This window comes from Emydura macquarii, unplaced genomic scaffold, assembly GCF_026122565.2.
Source record: "Emydura macquarii macquarii isolate MOO-44397 ecotype Brisbane River unplaced genomic scaffold, CSIRO-AGI_Emac_v2 contig_295, whole genome shotgun sequence".
Taxonomy (NCBI): Eukaryota; Metazoa; Chordata; order Testudines; family Chelidae; genus Emydura; species Emydura macquarii.
This window is the reverse complement of record NW_027130432.1, coordinates 13,523,128-13,542,461: the sequence shown is the minus strand read 5'-3', so window position 1 is coordinate 13,542,461 and position 19,334 is coordinate 13,523,128. Positions and strand designations below refer to the sequence as shown.

The window sequence follows — 19,334 nt, the reverse complement described above, 5'->3', positions numbered from 1 at the left end:
CCCTCAGCGGCAGCGGCACAGGCAGCGCCAGGAGGTCCTTCATAGCCTGGAAGGCCTCGGGAGTTGACGGCACCACCAGGCTACCCAGAGTCGGTGGAGGACCCAGTGCCAAGATCGATGCTCGCAGTGGCGAGGGACACTTCTGAGACGGGGAGGACTGGCAGCCTGATGCAGGTCTCCCCTGGTCCCCTTTGCCTTCTCCATGGGAGAGTGACCTCGCTCCGTGCAAGTCTTCTTCGGCCTCTTTTTTGGTATCGGAGATGGTGATTGGTGCCAAGAGGAGAAAGAGGGTGCTGGAGGCACGCTGCGTGCCGCGGTCGTCATGCTCAGTGCTGAGTCTGATCTATCGGGCTCTGACACTGGTCTGAGTGCCAACTCCATCAGGATGGCCCTGAGACGAATATCTCGGTCTTTCTTAGTCCGTGGATGAAAACTTTTACAGACTTTGCACCTCTCAAGGATATGCGCTTCCCCCAGACACTTTAAGTAACTTTGATGTGGGTCACTCTGTGGCATAGGCTTCTTACACAAAGCACAGGGTTTAAACCAGGGGAACGGGGCATGCCCGACCCTGGGACTCTAATAACGAACCAACTAGTACTAACTACAACTAAACAGCAAACTATGTACACTAGTACCAAGAATAAACCACTAGGTTTAGCTAGAGAACTTGCAAAGGCAAGAGACATTCCAGCACCATCACTAGCGGCAAGAAGGAATTGAGGGGGAGGGAGAGCCGGCGGCGCCTACATGCGGGTGCATGTGCATGACGCTGCACGGGGCGCTAGAGCCGACTTGTACGGGTACAGCTAGGGGAAAATGTGTGGCATGCGCACACACCTAAATTGGGAATGGACATGAACAAAGCACTCGAAGAAGAACTGTGAGAGGCACCAGTACGGACTGCTCATCCTACTGGGAACGCTCTCCAGCTGAATATGGGTTTGTATAGTGCCTAGCACAATGGAGTCTTGCCTGGTCCAGGACTAGGGCTCCTAGATGCTATGTTAATGCAGATAATAAATAATGACCACGTTTGTACACATTTCATCACACTTCATTCCCGTATCAGGCTCTGAGCACCTGGCACATGAGATTGGCACGTTGCACCCTGGGTCAAGAAGCCACTGGGTGCTCTTCCGAGGGTCATCATTAACTGGAGATCTGCTTGCAGCCCAGCCCTTGCCCTTTTCACACCAGTCCTCACTCCCTGGCCAGCCCAGTCCACCATGGCAGTACTGTTTGGCGCTGACTCTGCTTGTGTTGTCAGGACAGGCAGCTGCAGTTTGTTCAGACCTTCCTCCTCTACTGCATTTACATCTCACAGGGGCCTGGTAGCGATAGGGACTGGGCAAACACAGCCATGGCAGGCAGAGACATGAAGCCAGAGAGTGCGTTAGTGCTCAGAGGATCGTGGGAAAGGGAGCCAGCCCCCAGCAGCACTCAGGAATTAACCCCTGGGCCAGGATTAGCCAGGCCCCAAACAGCCACATGGCATAGTGCTGCTGGCCCAAGTGGCCATGTGCCAATTAAGGACGAAGGCTTAGGCCATGGGGAATACAGCAGGGACTGGGCCCAGAGCCCTCGGCTATCAGGGACTCACCGAGGATGGCATGGACTCGAACGGAGAGCTGCGTGCGCAGGATCAGAGTTGGCCGCCTCCCTTTGCTGGAACAAGAGGAAAGTGGGTAAGTCACCATGAATGTCACCAATAGCCTCGCTCGCGGGCAGCCAGGGCATGCTCACTGGGACCCTGCTAGTGAGCAAGGCATGGACCCACACTGACCAGTGGGCATAGCCTGCCCTCCACACACAGCAGCAGAGCTCAAGCCCTAGCACCTCCTCTCACTCAGAACAGCTACCTCCACCCCTACCACATCCCATTTCCAGAGAACAGAGCACGGAACCAGCCCCACCCCTGGGGACTGCGACAGGGCATGGGGCAGCAGTTGGGGATACTGACAGCAGTTGCCCCCAGCTATTACTGGGCCCTGCTGGATCAGCACAGCCACCTTCAGGAAAGGCAGCTCTTTGGTGCACTGTCACCTGGTCGCATCCTGGGGCCTCCACACACCTCTGCCAGCACACTTCAGTCCTGATCCGCAGCTGCTCCTGCTTCCAGTGCAGCCCTCTTCCCACAGCTCTGCTAGGGCACCTCAAATCCAAGGTTCCTCGCACCCCAAAGATGGCCCTAGAGTTTGACCAACTGCAAACTGGTCTCTGGTGCCAGGCTGTCGGCCCAGGGGCTCAACTTAACACCTAGGATGCAGCTGGCACAGGAGTGAATCCCTCAAGTGACTCTTCCAGACCAAGCCCCAATTTCAGGCATCCTTGCTCCCTCGCAGGCCCCTCACCTGCCTGCTCCATCCCGCTCAGCAGGCAGAAGAGCCACGTGCAGCAATCTCTCGCTCCGTGCAGTTTACAGGAGCGGAGCACATGTGGGCATCTGGAGAAGTAAGGTGGCGGTGGGGGAGGCAGGGTCATCTGGCACCTGGCTGGGCAGTCTCCTGAGTGGGGACACTGGCTCATGTGCCACATGATATCTAGGACTCCAGAAACTCACCTGATCTCCTCATAGAATCCTTCCAGCTCATCTTTCTGCTCCAGCAGTGACAGATCGAGATCCAGGTACTGTCCAGATGGCGAGACCTGCAGCGTACAGTCCGCCAGCTGCAAACACAAGGACCCCCTTCAATCAGTGATGGTGCTTGCTAACAGGAGGGAGGAATGCACAGGTAGGCCATGAGGAGCAGCGTCCCAGTGTTAAGCACCCAGTAACAGTATTGCCACTGTACACTTGTATAGGGCTCTCAGCACTCGACAAAAGTGATCACTGTGGTCATTTCACACTCAGCAGCAGGGGTAGGAATAGAACCCAGGAGTCCTGCTGCTCAACCTTGCGACTTCCTAGCTACTAAACCCTCCCTCCCACTCAGCTGCTGCCATCCCCTTTTGTGGGGCTTGCCCAGCCACACAGTGTCTTGGGAACAGCTCACTGAGGATTTAGCTGAGCACGTGAGCTCAGCACTAGGGGCACAGTGCAAGACACCCACAAGCCCAGGAACCCTGTGTTCGATGTCCCCTCAGCAATAGCACTCTGCCCCAGGTTGCGGGTTTCATAGGCCACTTCTCCACATCACGGCCTTCTCTTCCCCTCACCCAATTCAGAGGTTCCAAGGCCAGAAGGGACCACTGTGATGATCCAGCTTGACCTTCTGTATAACACAGGCCAGAGAATGGCCCCTACCCATTTCTAGAGCAGAGCTTTTAGAAAAACAGACAGTCCTGACTTAACAATTGTCATTGATGGAGAATCCACCACAGCCCTTAGCAAATTGTTCCAGTGATTTATTATCATCATTGTTAAAAACACACACCCTATTCCAGTCTGAATGTGTCTGGCTTCAACATCCAGCCAGTGGATCGTATTAGGCCTCTCTCGGCCTGACTGAAGAGCCCGTTATTAACTATTTGTTCCCCCAGTAGGAACTCAGACTGTGATCTAGTCACGCCTTAACCGTCTCTTTGTTAAGCTACATAGATTGAGCTCCTTAGGTCTATCACCATAAGGCAAGTTTTCTAATCCTCTAATCATTCTCCTGGCCCTTCTCTGAACCCTCTTCAGTTTATCAACATCCTTGAGGCCCAGAACTGGACATGGCATTCCAGCAGCGGTTTCACCAGTGCCAAATACAGAGGTACAATAACCTCTCTGCTCCTACTCACCATTCCCATGTTTATGCATCCCAGGATGGCATTATCTCTTTTGTCCTCAGTGTCACACTTGGCTCTCATGCTGAGCTAATTATTCACCCTCCCCCCTACATCTTTTTCAGGGTCATTGCTTCCGTAGCTAGATCACCATCCTCTGTTGGGGGAAATGCACTGGTGCACTTATCTCTTCAGCTCTTGAGCAAGGACTTACAGAGCCCATTAACAGGGCTGGCAGCAGGTGAGGAAAAAGTCCCAAAAGGAGCCCACAGGGAAAGGAGGCAGGGAATAAAGAGAACCAACAGAGGGGAGCAGTGGGGCAATGTCAATTCGTCAGTGGGGGTGAGATGGGAAATGAGGGCACTGCGCCAACACCCAAAGCAGCAACTAGGTGCTAGTAGTTCTTCCCCCCACCTGCATCCTGCAACACACATCCGAGAGATGCAGCCAGCTGCAGCCTGGAGTTATGGCAGAGGGACATGTGCACACACCCTCAGCACACACAAGATCTGTTGACTCACCCACCATCATAACCCTGACAAAGCCTGCATGCTGACTCATCACTGCCTGGCAGCTTCCTGCCAGTGATGAAAACCACAGCCTCAAGGCTGTGCAGCATTAACATCCCAGAATAAAGGCCTCTAAGCATTAGAGCACAACACCCACAGGTTCAGACCCTCCTGAGTCACATGGCAACCATGAGGCCCTGGCCTCAAGGCAGGTAGGATCTAGCTGCCATCCCTGCTGTGGACAGCGGTAAGAACCCTCCCTCTCTCCTACAAGAGAGGATGCCTCCTCCAGCAGCACGATGGTAAGAGTGACAAGAGCCAAGCAGGGTCTGGAGATCTCACCCGTGTGGAGGAAAGTCAGAGTCAGAAAAGCCACCGTAAGGAGGCCCCCTTACTGAACAGCATGAGGGGAAAGGGCAGCTCCTTGCCAGTTCAGCCTACAGGGCACTGCCCAGAATTAGAGCTGCTTTCCCAAATGCCGCCTCTTCCTCTGACTCCCAAAGCCCACCGTACTCAGACACACAGCTGGACCTGTTTCTTTACCCTTGTCCCAGCTCTCACTCCTGTGTGCTTCGTTCTGGACCTATGTGTGAGACAGTAACTCTTGCTCTGGGGTGGGAAATGTCAGGGATTGTCACACAGACCCTCACTGGAGGCAGGGGGCAAAGCATCCTCCATGGAAATGGGCGTTTTCAACCCCAGCTCTTCAAATTGTGAGAGACAAATCACCTCCTTCTGGGATACAGTCAGGAGACTGAGGGGAGCAGGAGGCAGAACACCCGGGGATCTTGGCTCCAACACACACAGCTAGGCTTGGTAGAATTTGATTTCAACCAACAACTGTCAGCGAACATCAATTTCAGCTGACGTCCTGAAATCAATCAACAGGTGACGGTGAGGTTGAAGGGACTGGGTGTCACATGAAATCCCGGCTCCTTTAGGACAGTAAATCCCACGCCACCACTCCACGGCTCCTTCTCGTGCTTTGGAAGGCTCACTCTGCACTGACATCAGGAGGCTGAGCATTTGCAAACCTGGCCCCACTTTGCTGCAGATCCAACTACATGCCATCACGCTGGGCCATTAGAAGGCACGGCCTTACTGGCCTCAGTGTCTTGCTATGCCAAGTCACAAGCAAAATCATGTCTGTGAGTCTTTGTGTTGTCACTATGAGAAGGACCTGCCAACCCAGTTCACTGACCCAGTTCAAAAAGCAGACAATTGTAATGCACCTTTTCTAGCCAGTAGCACACAGTAACAGTACTGCCACGTACACTTGTATAGGGCTCACAGCACTTGACAAAAGTGATCACTGTGGTCATTTCACACTCAGCAGCAGGGGTAGGGGTAAAACCCAAGAGTCCTGCCGCTCAACTGTGCGACTTCCTAGCTACTAAACCCTCCCTCCCACTCAGCTGCTGCCATCCCTAGAGGTTATTAAGAACAGGTTGGACAAAAACCTGTCGGGGATGGTCTAAGTTTATTTGGTTCTGCATCAGTGCAGGGGGTTAGACAAGATGACCTCTCAAGGTCCCTTCCAGCCCTATAGTTCTATGATTCTATCAACAACGGCTGTTTCTTACACTGTGCTGCCTGAAGTATGTCGTTAAGAGTTGGGATTACAGGCCCTCTGCCAAAGTATGCCTCCCGTGACACGGTGGGGAGCAGCATGGTCTACTGGATGGTGCATGAGGCTAGGAGACTGGAACTTATGAGGTTTGATGCCCTTCTTTGAAGGCTAAGTTCCAACTGGTAGACCCCAGCAATATCTGCACACAAGGAGCACTCATTCCCCACTTGTGCTAGTAACATCTGGGAACCTGTCAACAGCAGCCATTTGCTGCTAGCTGTGACGCAGCCATTCCCTCAGTTGAAATTAATCAGGCTGGGTCAATACTTGGACAGGACAATGCCAAGGACCAGGCAGGTGCGGAAGGAAGTGGTGGTGGAGATGCAATAACTCGTGCTCTCCCTTCCTGTTGACTGATGTGCTCGTGTAGTGCTAGGAGGTGCTGTACTGCTAGAAGTGATGTAGAACTGTGCACCTGACCGCTTCTGGGGATCACAGCCCCACCCCCTCCACGGTACTTCCCAAATTCCACCGCAGGTGACGGTGCCTTCTGCCAACTTCAATTCTACCAGTTGGTTCAATTGATTTGTTCCAGCCTAAACCACTGCACAGAGCGGCACTGCCAACTCCAGCTATTTTATTACGAGTCTTGTAATATTTGTTGTTTTAATTAAGCCCCAGCTTCAGCAGCGATCGCAGATGAGAATCTTCATTTTCATTTAAAAATGGAAAGTAAATTTCTAGCCTTCCTGGTTGCAGAGAAAAGTTTGGAAATATGAGTCCAGTGCAACCCAAAGGCTCAAAACTAGAGGCCAAAGAAAGAAAGTCCAAAGTGCATCATTTTTAAAGGTCTTGTGATTTTTAAGCCAATCTTGTGATTGCTAAGGCCTGTCTGTGAATGCCTGGGGCTGGCAATACTGCTGCATCACTACTGGGTGCTAAAGGGATTCTTATGTGGTTTGCATGTCACTTTGCATTCCCAAGGATCCCAAAATGCTTTATGATGTGCTATACGATTGTTACTATTAACCACCTCAAGCATCTGAGACAACTTTCTACTTTGGGGTATTGAACACACATACTGAAATATTAGTGTGGCCCACATGACATGGAGATCCTGCAGAATCTCAGCTTTCACTGAACAAGACATGTTTCCAGCCCTTCCATGTCATACAGAAAGCATGCACAGACTCATTCAAATGAGAACCAAGTGTAACCAATGCAGTCCTGTCTGCCTGAGCCAATGACTCAGGGCTTGTTCACACCGACCGTGCGACTCGGCGGCAGTCGACGGGAGTTACGCAAACTACACAGAGTAGTTTGCATAACTGACGTTGACTGCTCAGCTTCCCTTCTGCGTGCTGTTCTCACTGTGCTGAGCCAACGGGAACAGCGTCCCGTCGACTCAGCGCTACGCTGTTTGAGGGGGTGGACTTACTCAGTCGACTTCCTGATCGATCGAGCGGGTCTCACTGACCACTCAATCGATCCTGAAAGATCAATATTCAACTCCTGAACTCTGTGCAAACCTCTCCCCATCCCTATGGGAGTTCTGCTGGAGATCGTGGGGTATATGTGACCCCAAGTTCATATCCCAGCCCAGGAGCTGTAACTAAACATGGAACTCATCTCTCTCCCAGAAGGAAGCTGATGCCCCTGCTCCGCAGAGTAAGGAGGGGAAACCCCCACTCTTCCCAGGAGCCCTCAAGCCTAGCTAGCAACCCTGCAGCATGTTAACTGCTAAGCCGCAGGCAGGTCAGCATAAATGTTCACGCCTGCTTCAGGGCCTAATTACAAGGGTCAGCCTGCTGGGGAGGCCTGCCCCTCCTGACTGCTGCAGGAACTGATGTCAGTTTCCCATGCGAGCGTGGCAGGAATGCAGTTCCACCCACAACGTTTGCGGCTGGGATTCTAACCCCAGGCTCATGCTGTCTCCTACTGCCAGCCCTTGGGGACAGGGACATGCCGTTCCAGTCAGCTCATGTACAGCACTGCCCTGGCTACCCTTTACAGGCAGTTCCCATGGCAGGGATTTCTTGCATTAGAGGGCAGTGAAAACAGCAGGGCCTAGGATTGGTTCCATTCCTTCCACCCAAATGAGGCTCTGGGACACACACATGCAACAAAAGCCCTGACCAGAAATACCGAATCCAGATGCTGTTGTAACACTGCTGGAAGCAGTCAGGTGAGGGGCACTGCAGTATGGGGAGAGGCGTCCCCAGGACATTGCTCTGAGTCAGTGTGACAGCTCATTTAAATCTGTCAAGAACTCACGTGTGAAATAATCTTCAAATGGTCTGTCACTTTAAACGTGGATTCAAGGGGAGGCTGAACTGGCTTCAGTTAATACCTAAAGCCAGGAACAATTAGCATTCAAAAGGGTGGCTGCAAACCAGAATATGAGACAGCCATGAAAGGGGTACAGGGATGGGACACTCAACCCCTGTGCAGGAAGGCACGTCTTTGCATTGAGACACCCACTATGTGGACAGACATCCAGAAGAACACTTGGGAAATGGTCTGATCTAAGCCACTGATTCCAATATGAAAGGACAGATGACTTACAAGAGACAGACAGCTTGAGGGAACCCACAGGGGGGAAAGGTGTGGGAAAGCTGTGAGCAGGATTGCACTTGACTGCGAAGTAACCTAGAAAGTGTGTCTGGGCCAGCTCCACAGAAGCAAGGGGATTTCACACCAGGCACCTGATACCAGGAAGGATCTCGGACATACTTCTCTGAGAAAGGCTGAGGGAGGCTAGGACAAGTTGGAGCAACTCCCCACTGGTATCTACTTAGGCTAGCTTCCAAGGCACTTCAGACCTGCTCTGTGATGTGGACTCTCTTTTGTAATAGGATTCTCTCATTCTCCATAAACCTTGTTTTTAATGCGGCCATCTGAGTCTTGCATTGCTTTTGAGGCATGCTCACTGTCACACATCCTGGCAGGAGAACAACCTGCTAATCTCTTCTGCTAACCTATCTGAGGCAGATAGGGAGTGACAGGTGACACCCAAAGATGTCCACCCCAGACATAGGCTACAGCCAGCAGGGGCATGGGAACAGTGAGCTGATCAGGAGGACTGGTAGACTGAAGATCATAATCAGCTGCAACAGAGACGGAGCTAAAGGGCTCAAAGCCCTTGTGGTATGGACAGCACCAAGTGAAGCAGCTTAGTGCAGGATGCTGAGGCCTCCACTCCCAGCCAGCCCACATGCTCTATCTTCCCACAGCAGCTGCAGATGGAACTCAAAGATTCCATGAGTGGAAGTTTTCAGAACTTAATGAAGCTACTTGCCCTGCCTGTTATTTCTGTAGCAACTAACGCAGAGCTCACTCACTCTGTTGTGACCACAGACAGGATGCTGCATGTTAAACATAGCCAAGCCACAGGGAATACAAAAATCTCCCTGCTTGTTTTAAACTCCAACTGTCCACCCCAATAGCCTGAACCAGAAACTCAGGGTGGGGGACAAAACCACCCAGGCTTTGCCAAGTGATGCAAATGAAAAGGTCAGTCCTAGAGCAGAAGCTCTGATCATGGTCCTTTTAGCAGTCTGACAGGATGGCCCAGTGTCCTCCTTTGTCCTGGGTGGTTTAAAGCTGTGGTTCTCAGCCTTTCCAGACTACTGTACCCCTGAAGCCCAAGCCCCGCTGCCTGGAGCTGAAGCATGTAACTTAGCTTCGTAAGGCCCCTGACAATTGCCCTGCTTGCCACCCCTGCACTTGTGGCCACCCCTCCCCCAATCCCATCACAACCTCCAGGTTGAGAAACACTGATCTAGATGAGGAAGACCTTTGCGTACCTCCAGGGGTACATGTACCCTTGGTTGAGAACCACTGGTTTAAAGTGACAGCCTCCTTCCCAAATAGACGTTAGCGCTTTGTAAACACAGAGGCGCCTTACCAGGGAAACCGATAGTAGAGATTATAGGGTTACAGTGTCCCTAATTGTCCATGGAAACTCCATGGTGGATCACACCAGAAAATTCTAAATGGCTGGGGCAGGCATGTCCACGCACACTTTTGCTAACTGTAAAACTCTGAAAGGAAATATTGAATAGACTTAAGCTAAACTAAAATCAGCCACTCAAACTGAATTAAGAGTGACCAGACAGTTTAACTAAATCAGTTTAAATCCCCCGCCCCCACCCCCATTTAGTTAAACTGGTGTGACTCTCTCTTGAATACCACGGGCCATGGATCTGGAAACATGTCATTTTATTCTATTCTCAATTAAACAGTATTGTGAAGGGACAGGAGGACAGTTATATGGAACACAGAAATTTTGAGTTGTAACTTCTTTAAGCAGTCCCAAGCAACTAGAGTGTTCTTACCTCAAGTGTTTGCTCTTTACCCTATTTCGGTGGCCCAGGAGGAAAGACTAATTGTTCATGCCCAACTATGGTGCATGTACAGTGACTGCAGTCCGCAGGGGAGACTCCAGCCTTTCAGGCCAGATGCGGTCCTGATGTAAAGTACTCCTAATTCTGCTCTTTTTCCTCTCCCAAAATCAACCCGGAAGCATGTGTGTAAGGGAACAGAATAAACTTTTTACAAGTAACAAGGGTAGGTAGCAGAATCTAGGAACAGGAACCTCAGGAGAGTTATTTTAGAGGGCAATCTGGGACATGATTTGCCTTTCACAAATCCAAGCTGATTCATACCTATTAAACTGCTTTTCCAAATGTCACCATAAGTTACAACATCCTAAGAATTTTAAAAACTTTTCCAAATACAGGTGTTCCTCCAGCCTCTTCCTGAATACTGGAACAATAGTCACTGTTTTCTGAGCACCGAGTACTTTTCCATTACCAAAACTTATTACATGTAATGGTTCACCTATGTACTCCTCCCAGGACCAAGAATGTCACCTTGTCTCTACCCATTGCCTTGCTCACTTCTGTCTAGGTACTTGCTTTCCACTTTCAATCCAGTCTCACTCGGCTTGTTCTCTGTCACACAAAGGCACACTCCTTGGACATACCATTAATATTTTTTTTATCCAGCACAAATGTGAAGAAGTCACTTCCACCTCCTGTGATTTCTGTTTCAGTAACTAGCAATAATTTCTAGCTCTTCTGTGCTATTAATGACCACACCAGTTCTCTTATTTTTCAACCCCCACAGTAAAGAAACTCTTACATATCACTTGATATATCCACAAGGTTTGCCATGCCATGATTGCAGAGTAGGGCATCTTGGGCATTGCAAGTGCCCGCAAGCACTCTGCTGACAGCACAGAGACAAAGAACACAACCTTCGCTCCAAGTCTGAGGTGCCTCGCCACCCCAGCTGGTTATGAAGAAATCCCTACATCCTAGTGGATGTTTCTGCTATGACCATTAACCACTAAATAGTTTAAAACATTGACATCTAAACTGTCATTATTAGGGTTCAGAACTAACTTCCCGCTGAGATGCATGGGATGCCTGTTGCTTTGTTTTATTCTGTGCATTGGCAGACTCAGAAGGCACTGCGTGGGTTTATGTTCGTGGTTTTCTACCCAAGCAGAAGGGCTAGCCTTTTGTTTTCTTCAATGAAAGCTGGAAATACCAATCACCAGTAGAGAGCTCCCAAGATTGTAACACTGTGGTGCATCTCCATGGTGTTTATTTCTAGTGTCCCTAGTTATTGTAACCTATCCTTCGCTGTCTGACAGATGGGAACAAGTGGTGGTGTTGACAACTTGCTTGCATTTGCTGAATCAGAATGACAGACCTGCTTGCATACTTCAGTCTAAATACACAGAACCCTTATTTGGTACCCAGATTGATAAACAGGCCCTAGCCTTGTTTCTGTTTTGAAGATGTCATTGCCTAGCCCTCCTCTTCCAAACTGCATCAGCTGCCTCCCCAGCAGCAGTCTCTGAAAGAGGATGAATACAAGTTGGACTACATTTTGGTGAAAAGACAGTACCACAATGAAGCATGATACCTGTGCTTGGGGGCTGGATACCCCAAGTTTCGCTACAATGGACAGCATGAATGCTTAGGACCAGCTGTTTCCCCAGGGATACCTCTGGGCTCTTTCAATGAGCAGACAGGGTGGGTTCTATAAGGATCTGGGAAGTGCTGAAACTGCTAGATTCTGGGATTTTTGTTCTTGTCTAAATTTTAACAAAACAAAGAGATTATTTTAGCGTAGGTAAATAAGTGGGAAACGAGACAGCAGTGGCACTGGACAGAATCCCCAGTTTTTACAATTATTTGAACAAAACCACTGCCAGTTGATATGATAATCCCCTGGATATCTTAGGACATACCTAACAGCCAGTCTGGATGAGGTATCTGAATTTTCCAAGTTTTCTCACCTGCTCATTCTCCACAGCTATTTTTATAAAATGATCTCTTCCCAGTTGTCTAAAGGGACTTTCCTTCTCAATGACAGTTTTAAAAAAGAAAGGAGTTCAGCACCTATGCTCATGAATCCATCCCCCTCATGTTCTCTACCCCTTACCCCGAATAGATATATTTGTAAGCCCCCTTTTTATTCACCTTTATTCGTCCCGCTCTTAGTCATGCTGCTTTTCCCTGCCTTATTTCCCCCACAAGCTTTAAGCAAGCATAAATTCTAAGTTGGTTGCCTCCTCCTTTTCCATTCAGAGTAGTTTAGTGGGTTGATTTAAACCCTGGAGTTTCAAAGAGATCCACAAGAAGCCACATTACAGGGAGCAAGGAGGGGCAGTCTGCTGCGCCATCCTCATGGTGTTTTCTAAAATTCCCTGGCCTTCTTTCAAATTCATGGATTTTAATACTTTCTTATTCAGGTTTCTCAGTTCCCACAAAATCTGGTCTCCTGAAATCCAACATCCTTTTACTACTGAATCTGAAGCAAGGGGGTGGAGATCTGGGAGAACTGTTCCTTTAAATATACATAAAAAAACAAGACAGTAAAATAATGTCAATTTTATTTAAAATGACTCAACGATACAAACATCTTATTGATGAATTTTAGTGCTGTACGCTTATAACTTATGAATGAATTTGTTTTAGAAATTCAGCTGGGTATCTAAAGTGTTTACAGAATATTGGGTGGGAAATTATGCAAAATTTAAGAAAAATTTGTTTGCCAGTGGCCCCAGCAATAACCTAGTGATGACCACCTGAGGATCAGGCTGTTTACACTGGCACGTTGGACAATGTATCATTTTAACATCCTAGCCATGCTGGGAAAATCCTTTTGCCTTGAAGCCTGGGACAAGCCAGCCTGGTCTGCATGAGAAAGCTGCACTGGTTCAACTTGAGTTGGTTTTTAAACCCAGCTTAGTTAGACTGCAAGAATGCTCTCATTTCAATTTAAGAGCGGCTTTTCTCATTTCAGCTTCAGTCGACTGGGATGAGGTTTAAGCTAACCTGAAAAAAGTCACTGAACTGAAATAAAAGTGTCCACAAGGGTTTACACCACTTTAACTAAAGTGGCTTAGCTAAACCAGTTTTATTAAACTGGTGTAAGTTTGTGTGTGGACAAGACTGTAGAAGTGCTGTCTGGGTAAGAGTCTTACCTGCTGACAACAGAGGTTGGGTGCAGGCTCAAGCACAGCAACATGGAGCTGGCATCAGAGGGTGGCCAGAGGAGAATACAGATGATGAACTGCCTCAGAGATAGAGGAAGGAGAAGGGGCTACACTGAACAACAGACCTGAGCAGCTAGTCAGAGGCAACAGGGATGGGCCTACTTGAAGTCATCTACACAAGTAATTCCTGCCACAATCAGGTAGTCCGTAAGTATCTTATTTGTACCAGTAAAACCAGTGACACTAACTTGCCAGCCAAACCAGAGTAGGAGGTCTATTAAAAATGAACTACAACTTTCATAACTTGCTGTTGCAAAATGACAATTTGATTGCAGGAGGGAGATAGACTCTCTAGCACTTTGCTACAGCCTTTTGCAACTGCAAACTCAGCTGCCAAGATCCAGCAGTTTAGTGTTCAAATCAATCCTTGGTTTACATACCAGCTATTTTAACATATATTTGTATGAAAATTACATACAGACCTGGATGATTTTAAAAAATATAATTGTAGAGCATATGGAGCCATCCAGCCATGCTGAAAGGGTTTATGATTAAGAAAAGACAATTACATCAACCTGAATCAGCAGAGAGTAATACCAAAGGCCCTAATCTCGTACAGGGCACAGAATAAAATACTAAAATATTTCAGGCATAAATGCACTTTCCAGAAGTTATAAAAATATCAGTAGGTTTCATGCCAAAAAAGACAAAATATTTTGTTTCATTAGCAGAAAGCATGAGAAGATTTCAAACTGCTGGAATGGTCCCAGTTCCAATGTGAATGCACAATCTATAGAGCTTCAGGGTGTCAACCCAGGGAGCCAGTCTGCATGGAACACACCTCTATAGTACCATGACATGTCTCTGCACTAGAGTCCATATCAATTTTGTTGCATGGAACAACCTCTTTAGTCTGAAAAAAGGAAAGCTCACAACAACTAAACTCATTGTTCAGTTCTAGCACTTAGGCCTCATAACGCAATTATACCTGTAAATGATTCAATTCAATTAAATCCAATCAAATCCAAAAGCTCTAGAGACAAATATACTTATGGCATCCTCATGCATAGAAGGTACTTGTAATTTTATTTCTATCCAAGTCCTTACTCTATTCAGGAAATTACATGTTCTCTATCTTTTTCACAAAGTTGATCTTTTCAATACAGTTTCCTGTCTCACTCCCCCCACCACCTCCCAAATCCACAGTGGCCAGCCAATATCAGGATAGAAAAAGCCTATCCAACCAATTCTCCCCTATTCCAGACACCTTGTTATCTCCACTGCAGTTGTTTCTCTTCCATGGATACCTGAAAGGGGAAAAAAACCCTATAAAACCTTGCTTTGGGAATTCTGAGTACTGTATCTGGGGCATGGCTGATTGATGCAACTAGTGTAGTAAGATGCTTTTGAGAGCTCTTTGGGTTCCAGGCAGGATATACGGAATCTTTGCTAGAAGATACAATTCTACTTCAGTGCCTATGGCTTTGCAGTGTGGGTTTTTGTATAATGCTGCTAAGTTTACCACAGAGAAAAGCAGGCCCACGGGTATCTGGAATCTGCACTGATCCTGTTTGGGGAATTGTGTATAACACTGATGGCACACAATGTTTGGAACAAGTTCTATATTTAACATTCCCTACTGAATTTTTAGAGCAAATTCTTTAGGAAAGTCTGACTGTTTGTTTACTAATTTTGGGTAAAGCAAACTAATGTGACTGTGGTTGAACTTTCACTGTTACCTTGCATTAAGGGCCTGTCTAAATGAAGAAAAGAAGTTTTGCACCAGTGCAACTACATCAATCTAGTCACACTAGTGCAATCACCTAATATAAATGCCCTGCACTGGTGCAACTTAACCTGATAAATTACTGGAGTGAGCCCCACTTTACACTGGTGCTGTGAGTCTACACTGGGATAAAGATATTGACATAATGACACTGGTGCAAATTTCTCTAATGCAGACAGACCCTTACAGGAGATCCAGAAATTCAGCTGTGAATAAGCTAAACACTCTTATTCTATTGGAGGTTTCCATGCTCGTTGCTCAGAGGGGATATGTTGCAGTTGATGGTCACCCAGAGCAGTATTAAAGAGAAGACCTAAACCAGCATTTTAGAACCCTGCTTATCCTTCAAGGCAAGGAGGAAGATGCCTGAGTGAGAGCACACAGGCCCACTATTTCCCTGCTGCAGTTACTTGCCAAAAGATGCCACTCTACAAATTATGGCTCTTCCAGGCCAAGCCTGCTGTCCTATATGGGCTCAGTGATGTCAAATCACAGAATACTGGCAACTATTAGGGTTCAAGAGTCCACCTTTTGCTTACAAACTCCAGTGGGCACACTGGGAAGATTGGAGCACATGAAGGCAGCATGTGTTAATAAAAGGGGGTTTGCAATCTGTGATGGGGCATGCAAACTCCACATTGAACGACAAGGGATTAAGGAACCACTCTGGACTCAGCCAGCCACACCCCCACTACACCTGCCAGGCAGGCCAAGGCTGGAGGGGGAGGTAAAATGAGAGCAGAACAGCTGATGTGTAGGCAGAGCAGGGAAGAGACTAGACCTTCAGCCCCTGAGGAAAGGGTTGAGGGAAGACAGGTTCCTGAACAATCACTGCCTGAAGTAGAGGGATAGATGTCCATGCGCCCCGAGAGGGAGGTGTTCCTCTCTCTCCCTTTCAAACTCAGGTTAGTTGGGTTAATTCACCTTGCTTTTTGTTCACAGACTTCCCAGAAGGGGAGAGACTCTAGCATGACCTGGCAGGAGGGCCAAGGCACAGAAAGAGGAAGAGGAGGGAGCAGCCATCCACAGGAGACCCCAGCAGAGACAGAGCTGCCATGCCCGGCCACGAGGAGGCGCCAGCGGTGAGTTGACCTCTTCACACAAGCATGCAGCAGAGTTCCACCGCCCTTCAAAGGGTTTGCTAAGGACAATGGGCTATTGCACATGAAATCAAAAATCATGGAAGAGAACCTGAAATGTTGTCGCTGTCGAGCTATGGGAAGAGTGAAGAGTGTTACTGCCAAGCTCCTGTGGGGTATTTTTCTAAAAAAGCCTAATGTACCTTGACAGACTCCAACTCTTCCTTACACCCCTCAAATTTACGTCCCTTCTTGAAAACTCTCCTGCCACTCGTTACAGCATTCCCTCCAGTCCAAGATAAAAGATCTTATTACACAGAGTCCAGCTCAGAGAGGAAAACCCATGCCAGAGATCTGTTTGCTTCGTTAGGCATTGCTTTTGTTGTTGTTCCCAAATTAACTCCATTTAATCACCCCTGAAAAAATATCTCATGACATAAGACTCTGCTGGTTCAGTCCAAGAAAAATGAAAAAGTGGATATAAGGGAGCTTGTCTGGCTCAGATGCAGGTTTAACAAGTTCTGTTATCCACACATGCCAAGGTTCTCAAGTTCATGAGGGAGTCAAATGTATGTGACTAATTTCTCCCACCTGCATATTCTGCCCTCCTGCATTGAGAAGCCACACCTCCACCCAGTCCTGCTGCTGTGGTTGGCAGCAGGTTAAGTCCTCTTCTTCTTAGGAACAGCTGACTGAGCACCTCCTCCTCTATCTCTGCTCCTCCGTACACTCCTCCCACAATAGGCTTGGCTGTCAGGGGAGCCAAAGTCTGTTGGAATAGTTCCAGGGATTATGGGGAAAGAAGAGGAAAGGCAATCCCGCTTGACTGAGGGATGGCACTTCAAATACAGTTCAGATAAGTACTCAAAGTCTGGATGTTTATGTGAACTGATCCTAAACTCTGAACCTTGCAAGTTCCCCCTCCAAGCCCACTTCACTGGCCTTTATGTGCATTTCGCTATCCTATTGCTGCTTCAGAGTTTGGCTGCTTTTTGAACAATGCATTGTTGTGATGAATCCTCTTGTGCTTATGTAATGTCATGGTGCAATGGAGCAGTTTGCTCTTATCACCAGTGACTTTCAGAAATAAATTGGGTGGTCCCCAGAAAAGATGACTGAGATCTCCCTCCAGCCTGTACGCTGGGATGCCAGTTCATTGATAGTTATGGCAGCAGTAAACAGTTCTGGCTGCCCATCCATTCCTTTGCACGTTTAGAATCACATGTAGATGAGCAGTGTTTAATAAATAATGGGTTGGTCCCTTCTCACTTGATTGTTTTGTGCTTGATTCCATTTAACTTCCCTGTTTTACATCCCTCACTTACTCTTCCCAGAATTATTTCTTTAGTTCACACCTGTCAGATTTCATGAGGACTTATGGGATGTTTTACTGAATGTATTTTTCCATCTTCATCCCAGAGTTTTGAATATGTGCATATGTTGATAATACACACGAATGTACAATGGCTTGTAAATGTCAATCATCTATCCCAAGGGAGAATTTCCCACATAAGCACAGTGGTACCACTGGGGGATACCCTTAAAGCCAGCAGACAATGTCATCTCTTCTTTTCTGTGCTCTGGATCAGACAACTGCACATGTCTCCCCAACAAGTAAAGGCAACATAGTAGAGACCATGTGCTGCCTGCTCAGCTGTTCAGTTTCCTAGGAAAAGCATGTTGTTGATCAATAAGTTTCACCTGGATAGTTATTTCTGCTGGCCTCTCAAAGAAGTTTCTTTGTTAACAGAAGGTCAAACAGCTCCCTCCTGCCAAGGCGGGTGGCAGCAGCACAGACTAGGAAAGTGTAAGTGGTCTCTATTTTCAGTTACAGAGTCCTCTATTCACACTAACTCAGCCTACATGCTAACCTCCTTTCATGCCCTATGTGTAAGGCCCCTCATTTTTTATTTTTTTACCAGAAATGTCCCATGTTTTACAAAATCTATTATTCAGTTTTTACTGATTTTCACCAGAATTTTGAACCACTCAAATACGAAACAAAGTGCCGGAACTCCCAAACCCAGCTCCCCACTTCAGGAGGAGATGGTGGCTCACTGAACTAGGCCACCCAGGTTACCAAACTGCAATCTCATCTTCTTAAGCAGAGAGCTGGGTCAGGAATATTCTTATATTTCTCTATTTGTCACTTTTTTTCTCTCCTCAGAAATATTTACCCAGAATAATGTAAAATTCTTTTTTGCACCAATTTTCACCCATTTTTAATTTCTTTTTCAACAAACACTGATAAAGTCCCAGGAAATTTTAAAATAAAAACTGAAAACAAATGGGCCTATGTGCAGTAAAGCAATATTGCCTCAGGGATTTCAGCAACAGAATACTGCAATGCAGTCATTAAACCTCCGTGTTACACCTTTGTTTGCCCTGAATAGACACTAATGTGCAATGGGTATTGCACATTAGCCTTCTTTCCTCCACAGACGGCTTTCCCTAGATTTCCTTCAGCACTTTGACTTTGGAAAATGTAAGTTTTTATTCTTACCCATTTGATTTCTCTCTAAATCAGCAGACACACAAGGCAAGATAACACATCAAGTCACATGCAATGATGTGCAATAATTGAAGAATGCTATAGCATCCAGCCCCGGGCAAGGCAGACCAAAGATCAGAATTAGTTGAGTTATACAGATACCATGGGACATGGAACCTGGGGAGCCCTAGATTCAAGACTCCAGCAACTCATTCCAACAGATATGTTGAAGTCCAGCCTTAGGCCTGTTTACAGGAGGCCAGACTAAACTATCACAATGGTCTCTTCTGGCCTTGGAATCTCTGAATCTATTAATAGTGTTGGACTGAGTAACTGCACTCTAAAAGCACAAAACTTTCTGCCATGTTCAAAGCACTGCTCCCATTGAAGTAGAGAACATTCCAAGCGCCTGTCCACTTCCTCCCAGATAACCACTCAGAGTGCAGGGAAGGAAACGAGACAATTTCCAGCTAATTTTAGCCTGCATTGCAGAAGGGCCCAGATAAACAAACACTCCAGAAACCCCTGTAGCCTCAATGTGCCCCCAAGGTGCATACATATGCCAGTCAGTTAGTTTGCACTCCACTTCTGACTCGGACTCCGCTTCTGGCTCAACCAGGCCTTCAGCTCCTCTTGTGTTGTCTACTTATTGCCAATCTCCCACATAGCATT

General features: G+C 47.5%; 1 protein-coding gene across 1 annotated transcript in view; it reads right to left on the bottom strand.

Annotated features, from left to right (window-relative positions):
- Positions 1 to 19,334, bottom strand: part of FHOD1 (formin homology 2 domain containing 1) — a 63,681-nt gene that overhangs the window by 40,985 nt on the left and 3,362 nt on the right. Inside the window, exons 2-3 of the mRNA XM_067552849.1 lie at positions 2,564 to 2,670; positions 1,604 to 1,668 (exon numbers count right to left, since the gene is read on the bottom strand). Coding sequence (XP_067408950.1) covers positions 1,604 to 1,668; positions 2,564 to 2,670 — 172 coding nt within the window. The remainder of the gene's footprint in view (positions 1 to 1,603; positions 1,669 to 2,563; positions 2,671 to 19,334) is intronic.